The sequence below is a fragment of the Gekko japonicus genome, unplaced genomic scaffold (assembly GCF_001447785.1).
Source record: "Gekko japonicus isolate JY-2015 unplaced genomic scaffold, Gekko_japonicus_V1.1 scaffold97, whole genome shotgun sequence".
Lineage (NCBI taxonomy): Eukaryota > Metazoa > Chordata > Lepidosauria > Squamata > Gekkonidae > Gekko > Gekko japonicus.
In genome coordinates this window covers 1,379,471-1,388,006 of record NW_015170278.1, presented here as the reverse complement: position 1 = coordinate 1,388,006, position 8,536 = coordinate 1,379,471, and the positions used below count along the sequence as shown (strand labels likewise).

Below are 8,536 nucleotides of genomic sequence, written 5' to 3'. Positions count from 1 at the left end.
AATGTAGACTTTAAGCAGTCTCTTTACTTCCAACTCAGCTACAATATCTACTGAACAAGAGGACATTTTCTGATGTATGAGACGTTTGTGGATACAGTTGTATATGGTGATTATCTGATGTCTGTTGTATTCATCTGAAGCCTGCAGCTTGACAACAGGTATTGTACCATTGAGGAAGGTGAAAGCCGAAACATGTTTGACGCTTTGTTTGTTTTATGATATCAGTTGACCAACTGAATGTGTGTTCCATGGGGAGAACCCTCCCTACATGTCAATGAGGTACTTGTCCAGCCTAGCAGTTTGTATCCCAAAGATTTCAGGTGAGTTAGTTCCCCTTCTGAGGTTAACCAATGGGCTTGCTTGGCTTGGATTTTGATTGGTTGCACCAATTAGGAGCCAGTTAAAAATTAATCAAATGTGGGAGTTGGTCCAATTGGCTTTCTCCAACCCCTGGAGCTTATGGAATCCTGAAGAGGGACCTCTTGGGACAGGGGTTTTTCTCGTGGTTCCCCACCTTGTGGGGACAACTCTGACTTACCTTATGGGGTGGTCGTGAGGCTCTTCGTATGTGAAACTCTTTGAGAACGCTCAGGCACTACTTTTGAGTAATGCGTAAGTGATGAGGACACTCTTGGGCCTCCTCTAGCGGCAAGATTTGTGTTGCCAGTTTGGTGTAGTGGTTAAGTTTGGGGTAGTGGTTAAGTGCGCAGACTCTAACCTGGGAGAACCAGGTTTGATTCCCCACTCCTACACATGCAGCTGCTGGATGACCTTGGGCAACCCACAGTTCTGTCAGAGCTGTTCTCTCAAGAGCAGTCCTTGGAAGAGCTCTCTCAGCCCCACCTACCTCACAGGGTGTCTGTTGTGGGGAGGGGGAGGGAAAGGAGCTTGTAAGCCGCTCTGAGTGAAGGGCTGGGTATAAATCCAATCTCTTCTTCTCCTTCTCCTTGCCTTTCAGATTTCTGTTTATACTGTTAACATCCCTGCAGCATCCTGCTGCTGTTTTTGTGAGTAAAGCAGGAATCCTTCAGGACAGTTTAAAGCAGCCCCCCACCCCCAATGTGGTGTTCGTGGATGCCTTGCCTGGCGCCCTCCAAGTGTTTGGGAAAGTGGGTGGGGCCGGGTGGGGCTTTTCCACAGCAAGGCTTCCGGTTGGCCCTCGGTCATTTGACTAGCTATGCAGATCTGGCAAAGCCCTGGTCTGGCAGCAGCACAGCCCAAGGATCTTCACTGTGTGACTGAAGGTGAGCCACGGCAGCCATTTTGTGGCTGGTTCTGCTTACTGTGGTGGCCGTTTTGGGGTGTGCCCATCACACTGTGTCAAAATTCCAAAGATGCACCCACACCCAAAAAAGGTAAATCCTTCTTCAGCGTAGCCTTGGAAGGAATCGTTGACAGTCCTTCCACGGAGCTGTGTCTCATCATCTCAGGACACTCTCTTTTAGGGTTGCTAGACACACACACCCCCGGTGGAGGAAGGGGTCCCCCACTGCCAGGCCTCACCTCCCCACTGGCGGGGAGGGGGGGACTTAGCCCGAAAAAGAGGGAGATCTATTCAACATGCAGTGACTTGTCTGCGTCTGTCCACATGACCCAGGAGTGATGTCATCGCATCTGGGACGTTGGGGCGACACTTTAGTATTTGGGGGAAACTCTGTGGTAGAAACCAAATCTACCATAGAGTTTTTGCCCAAATACCACAGTTTCCCCCAACATCCTGGACATGATGACATCACTTCTGGGTCATGTGGGCAGTGACATGGACACGTCACTGTATGTCGAATGGGCCTCCCTGCTGCTCCCGGTAAGTCCCCCCCATTCCCCCGCCGGTTGCCACGAGGGACCTGAACTCGACTCTCTTTAAACCTCTGGGCCTGTGCAGGGCTCGTCAGCCCCTTATAGGACATGATGATTCCCCAGGGGTCATTTCGTAGAAAAATAGGTGCAGGAGCTCATTAGCATAACTTATTAGCATAACTTATTTGCATATGCCACACCCCCTGACATCACCGGAAGTGTGTCAGAAGGCAACACCCACCACTCAGGCTCCACTGGACTGTTTTGGATTGCTAGCTATGGGGGGGGGGGACATGCAGATCTGCCCTCACAGAGGAGGGAGAGCTTGTACCTGAAGGCAGGCTGGGGGGGGGGCTCTGCAACTTACCTGGCTGCTTCTTGCTCCTCGTGGCCCAATTGAGGGCTGCTGGGAGCAGGGGGTGGAGCTTCCTCCGCTCCTGTGTGCTCCCGCAGGAAATTACCCCTGTGATTCCCCCTCCCTTTAAAGGCTGGAAGACTTTTGTCTTAGAGGCTAGATAAACGTGACCTCCTCCGCTCGTCAGCGAATGCAGGTAAGTCAGTTCCTTTGTGTTCAATCGTGCTGGGGCAGATGAGACAGCGAAGCAACGCAGTGCCTCCTAGGGACCTTTGTGAATGGGTGAGGCAGGGGGCCTGTGCCTCGCTTTCCAGTTTGGTGTAGCCGTTAAGCGCGCAGACTCTAATCTGGGAGAGCCGGGTTTGATTCCCCACTCCTCCACTTACAGCTGCTGGATGACCTTGGGCAAGCCGTAGTTCTGACAAGAGCTGTTCTTGAAAAAAAGAGAACTTTCTGTCAGAGCTCTCTCAGCCCCACCGACCTCACAGGGTGTCTGTTGTGGGGAGGGGAAGGGAAAAGGAGTTTGTAAGCCGCTCTGAGACTCCTTTGGGTAGTGAAGGGCGGGGTGTAAATCCAATCTCTTTTCTTCTTCTTCTACCACACGCCACAGGTGGGGTTCTGTAGGTCCGTCAGGGGCAGCGGCCATTTTTGTTTTTCACGGAGGGGTTTGGGTCTCTATCTTGCAGATGATCTGCTTGGATGAGAAGTGGCGGCGGACAGGACCCGAGGAGCTGAGCGGGCACAATGGCCACCCCCTGGCCCCCCTGCACTCCCGAGTGAACGGCTGGTCGTTGCCCCTCCACTCCTTCCAGGTGGTCACCCTGGGGCTCTTCGCCTACCTGGCCATCGTGGGCTTCGGCATCTACATCCCTCTTCTCCCGCACGGATGGAAGCACGCGGCCTACGCTGTATCCTTTCCAGACATCCATCGGAAAAACACCGGGCTGAATTTGCCTCCCCTGGGGGAAGAGTCCAAAGGGACGAGCCGGCGGATCCCCTGTCCGCTCCCTTCCTAAAGTGGGTTTGTGGGGTCTGAGCCTGATCCTCCCAAGTCCAGCTGTTCCCAGCCCTGTTGACTTAGAACTTGGGTTGCCAACCTCCACACGGGGCCTGGAGATCTTCTGAACGACAACGGATCTTCAAAACAGTAAAAAGCCCCCTAGCACCTTGAAGACGAACAAACTTTATTGTAGCAGAAGCTTTTGAGAAACACAGCTCTCTTCATCAGATTCCTCGAAAGCTTATGCCACAATAAAGTTTGTTCGTCTTAAAGGTGCTACTGGGCTTTTTACTGTTTTGCAGCAATGGGCTAACACAGCTAACTCCTCTGGACCAACTGCTCTTCAGAATATGAAGATCAGCCCCCCTGGAGGAAACGGCTGTTTTGGAGGGAGGACTCCGTGGCTTTATACCTGACTGAGGTTCCATCTCCCCCGAAACTTCACCGCCCCCCCAGGCTCCACCCTCAAATCTCCAGGAATTTCCCAACCTGGGGTTGGCAACCCTACTTAGAACAACGCCTTGTATGTGCGTTGATATAAAATTGTATATATATTCTGAATTAATATTGAAACTCCAAGTGAGCAGTCAAGTCAGGTTTGTAAAAGTAGCTTTTTGGGGACGGGAGGGGGTCCCCCCCCCTTTAAGGCCAAAAACTGGAACAGTGAAAGGATAGGTTAGAGTAAACTCCTAAACACTTGTGCGGGCTTCTTCTTCTAGCAGATGCAGAGCGTGCGCATGAATTCAGAGGTCCCCCTTTAGTTAGCAGGGCTTAGGTCGAGGTAGGTATGGGCAAGACTGTAGCCGTATTTTCCAGTTGCCGCCTCTGGGTTAGGACATTCCTGGGGATTTTGGGGGTGGAGCTTGAGAAGGGCGGGGTTTGGGGAGGGGAGGGACCTAAGTGGGTAGAATGCCGTAGAGTCCACCCTCCAAAGCAGCCATTTTCTCCCGGGGAACTCATCCCTGTAGTTGTGATTCCAGGCACCACCTCGATGTTGGCAACCCTACTTTGTTTGCAAAGGCGAGTTATGACAAGGGAATGGTTTGGTCGTATTGGGAGTCCAGTGTTCCCTCTAAGTTGAGTTAGTGCGAGCTAGCTCACAGTTTCTTAGCCTCCGGCTCACACATTTTTGTCTTGGCTCAGGAAGGAGGGCTCCAGAGCGAATTCATCGATGCAGCAGCCATATCGCTCACTCACCACTTTAGTGCCAGTCGCTCACAAAGTAGAATTTTTGCTCACAAGGCCCCACAGCTTAGAGGGAGCATTGATTGGGACTGGGATTTGCGGGGCTGTTGTGCAAGCTGGCTCGAGTCTTTCCAAAAGCTTGTACTTCTCTCCCGCTGAACGCAAGCAGCTGTAGGGTTGGGGACCTTGAAAGAAAGGTCGTTTGTCTTCTGAAATTGTATCCTGCCTGGCTAGCCAGTTGTAGGCTCAGCACCAGATATAAACAATAGGACTCCTCAAAATGATCCCCGGAGACAACCACATTAACTCAGACCTAATGCAGAAAAGCCCCCAAACTGGGACCGCCTTAAATGTCTTCCTTGGTCACGGAGGCCCAGGCTGGGTCAAGGACTGGAGTTTTTGACCTGGCTCTCCTCTTGAAGGCCAAAGCGCAGCAGGCAAGGGCCAGGTCTGGCAAGGAGGTTAAAAGTGTAAGGGTGTGTGTGTGTCTCTGGAGACTTGAGTTCAGGCAGGAAGTTCTCCGTCCGGGTGGCCTCAGGCCTCTCCTCTCAGCCTAACTGACCTCACAGAGTGGTTGCTGCGAGATCATCGGGAGAAGAGGCGCACCATTTACACAGCCCCGAGCTCTTTGGAGGAAGGAGGAGAGGAAGAAGGATTGGATTTGTACCCCGCCCTTCACTCGGAGTCTCAGAGCAGCTTACAGTCTCCTTTCCCTCCCCCTCCCCACAGCAGACACCCTGGGAGGTCGGTGGGGCTGAGAGAGCTCTCTCGAGAACTGCTTGTGAGAGAACAGCTCTGAGAGAACTTGTGACTGGCCCAAGGTTACACTAGCAGCTGCATGTGGAGGCGTGGGGAATCAAACCCGGCTCTCCCAGATCAGAGTCCACGCTCCTAACTACTCCACCAAACTGGCTGTCCTGGAGGAGATGAAAACTTGACAGTATGGGCTCCCCCCCCCCCAAAGATAAGCTACAATTAGGGTGGCCAACATCCAGGTGGCAACTGGAGATCTCCCACGACTACAGTTGATCTCCAGATTATCAAGGCCAGTCCCCCTGGAGAAAATGGCTGCCCTGGAGTCCGAACTGTGTGGCCTTATATCTTGCTGAGGTCTCCCCCCCCTCCCCAAACCCCTCCCTCCCCGGGCTCCACCCCCAAAATCTCCAGGTATTTCTCCAACCAAAGCTGTCCACCCTAACTCCAGGGGCAGAATAACAGACGATCCGGGGTGTCTTTTGCCAGTTGGAAGGAGCATCCCCCTTCGGTGCATGTCTTTTTCTCCTTCCAAGGCTAATACCAGCCGAGGGGGACAATTTGAACGGGTGAGACCACCTGCGGCGGAAGGGCCCGACCCCCCTAGCGTTGCCAACCTCCAGGTGAAGCCCGGAGATCACCTGGAATTAAAACACTATAGAAATCAGTTCCCCTCGGAGAAAATGGCTGCTTTGGAGGGCGGGCTCCGTGGCGCTGTGCCTCGCGGAGGTCCCTCCTTCCCCCAAGCCCCACTCTTCCCAGGCTTCAGCCCCCCAAATCTCCGGGGATTTCCCAGCCTGGAGTAGGCATCCCTACGGTCTCTGTACCATGGGCCTGATCTCAATGGGGCGCTGCATGGCGAGGGTAGAGAAGTCTTCTCAATAGGATTGTTTCCTTCGCAGGCTGTGTTCAAACATCAGGCCCAAACTCAGGATCTTCATATGCCTTTTTTTGCTGTGCGCTACCTCTAAGCCATGGAGTCTTGTGAGCAAAAATTCTACTTTGTGAACTGCCGGCATTAACAATGTGAGCGAGCGATTTGGCTGCTGCATACATCAGTTGGCTCTGGAGCCCTCCTTCCTGAGCGGAGACTAAAACGTGTGAGCCGGGGGCTGAAAAACGGTGAGCTTAGAGGGAACACGGCTCTCTCTACACACACACACACACACACACACGGACATCTTTGCACGCAGAGTTCAATGAAAACATTCCTGGTTTGGTAAGCCTTTGATACACTTTCCGTTTGACACAACATCCACATCCAGACGCCGGGGCAGACTGAAGCTTGTTTCCTTGAAGCTTGTGCCACAAGCCTAGATTTGAAAAGGTTCACGGGGAGGAAATGAGCTCCAGGTTGTTTTCCAAACCAGGAAGCTTTCAACTGTGCTCTGCAGGTGAGGAGAAGAGGGCAGGAAGCGTGCAAGCGTGGCTAACAAGTTCGGTTCGTGCCCATCGGGAATATACAGAATGATGATGTGTGAATGCCATCTGTGTATAGGGAATATGCGTAGTACAAGTGGGGAGCCTGCAAGGACTTGTGGGGGGCATCTCATTTCCACCTGTATTCCCTCATCACCGTTATTTCCTCTTTTGCTTCCCTGGCAGCCCCCGCACCGTCTCCCTTGTCCCTGCTTCCTTCTCTCCTTTCCTGCCCACCAGCCAAATTACCTTTATCTGCCCCCCGCCCCCAGCTTTCCCTGACAGCCTCCCCCTGGGAAAAATCTGGCCAACTTGTGCAGTGGCTGCTAATGCAGGGTTGAGCCCGGTAGCCTGCCACTGCCAGGCCTGCTTCCTTCGTTCCTTCCCACCTACCAGCCAGCCAGCCTACCTGTCTCCCGTCCCCACCCTGTGTCTTCTTTTTTTTTTTCCCTACGCTGACAGTGTCTCCTTGGCTGGGCTGTATGGCTGTGGCCCAGGCTGGAAGTGTGGCCAGGCCAGAGGCATGGTGGCTGCGGCTGGGCAAGGCCAGACCAGGCTGCGTTGCACAGTGTATGCTGTGCCAGACCAAGTTGTGTAGATAGGGAGTTTCTGGTAGTCACCGCTGTCCCTGTCCCTGGCAAGTCCTCCTCCAACAGGAGACTTGACAATGGAGGGAGGTGGGACCTTTCCTAGGGCTCTTTTGGCCTCCTGGTCCACTCCTACTCCCCCTCGAATTATTATTGCATTTGTGTCCCGCCCTATCCCATGATGAGCTCAGGGCAGCTCACAACGAAGATAAAACAATGGCTATACAAGAGCTTTGCTGCGCGTAAACCAAGGCTTGGAAGGCTTGGCTGTATTGTGGTTGCCTAGCAACCTCCAACAGCCACTGAGAGTTCTGTGGGCATTCTTTTCTTCATGCTATCAGTGTTGTTTCTGTAATTTTGAGGAGTTTTAAGCCTCCCATTTTGAAAAGGAAAGATTTCAGACTTTTCTGCAACCTTGGGACTTCCTTCAGGTTTGTAGTGAAATCCACCTCCCCCAGTCTGTCCCTAGCTCCATTTTGCAGCTCTCTCGATCACTTCCTCTATGTCATGGTTTAGAAATAGATACACGGATGGAGGAAAATCCATTCATACAAGCCCCCCCCCTTCCTGGGTTTACACCCTCCCCTCTGTATGGCCTTTGAAACAGATGAGAAGAATCCTCGCTTGCAAGAAAAGCTGGCAAAAAAAGAGCCCATTTACGGCAGTGGTTAGGAGCTCGGACTCTAATCTGGGAGAGCCGGGTTTGAGTCCCCACTCCTCCACATGCAGCTGCTGGTGTGACCTTGGGTCAGCTACAAGTTCTTTCAAGGCTTTTATCTCATGAGCAGTTCTCTAGAGAGCTCTTTCAGCCCCACCTACCTCACAGGGTGTCTGTTGTGGGGAGGGGAAGGGAAAGGAGATTGTAAGCCGCTCTGAGACGCCTTTGGGTAGTGAAGGGTGGGGTATAAATCCAATTTCCTCCTCCTCCTCCTCCTCCCCAAAGCATATTTCCCTTCTGTCAGATGTAGTTTATTCTGATCATTCAAGGATCCTTTTAAAACACTCTCCGTTGGAACGTGCCTGGCAGTGACCCAGAGCCGCTTTTTCTGTAAAAGCTTTCGGACCATCACTTTCGCGTCCGATTGGGTGTCGAAACATTTTGTTTCCTCCCTGGCTCCATACAGGATGAGGCGCCCGGGTCGCAAAGGCCGCCAATGTTATGAAAAGGAAACCATCACAAGCCCTGTAATTGATTCACTGTTTATGTACTAAACACAAGATTGTTGCTAGGAGGTATTGATGGCATTCGGCATTGTTCCCATCCGCGATGGTGATAAACTGCCGCCCCAAGTGAGAAGAATTGTCAAGTTAGGTCATGTGTTAAAATAAGGGGTGTCAGCTGCTGGAATAAGGATCACTTTTTTTTTGTAATTAAACTCGGAGGCTCAAACGGAAAAGGACAACTGCTTTAAAGACACGCAGAGACTTCCCTGTGGCAGC

The 8,536-nt window shown here is 52.4% G+C and overlaps 1 protein-coding gene across 1 annotated transcript in view; it reads left to right on the top strand.

Moving 5' to 3' along the window:
• Nucleotides 1–268: 268 nt before the first annotated feature.
• Nucleotides 269–8,536, top strand: part of LOC107115921 (probable palmitoyltransferase ZDHHC11) — a 28,510-nt gene continuing 20,242 nt past the window's right edge. The window contains exons 1-2 of the mRNA XM_015417718.1: nt 269–320; nt 2,816–3,060. Of these exons, the coding sequence (XP_015273204.1) occupies nt 269–320; nt 2,816–3,060 (297 nt within the window). The remainder of the gene's footprint in view (nt 321–2,815; nt 3,061–8,536) is intronic.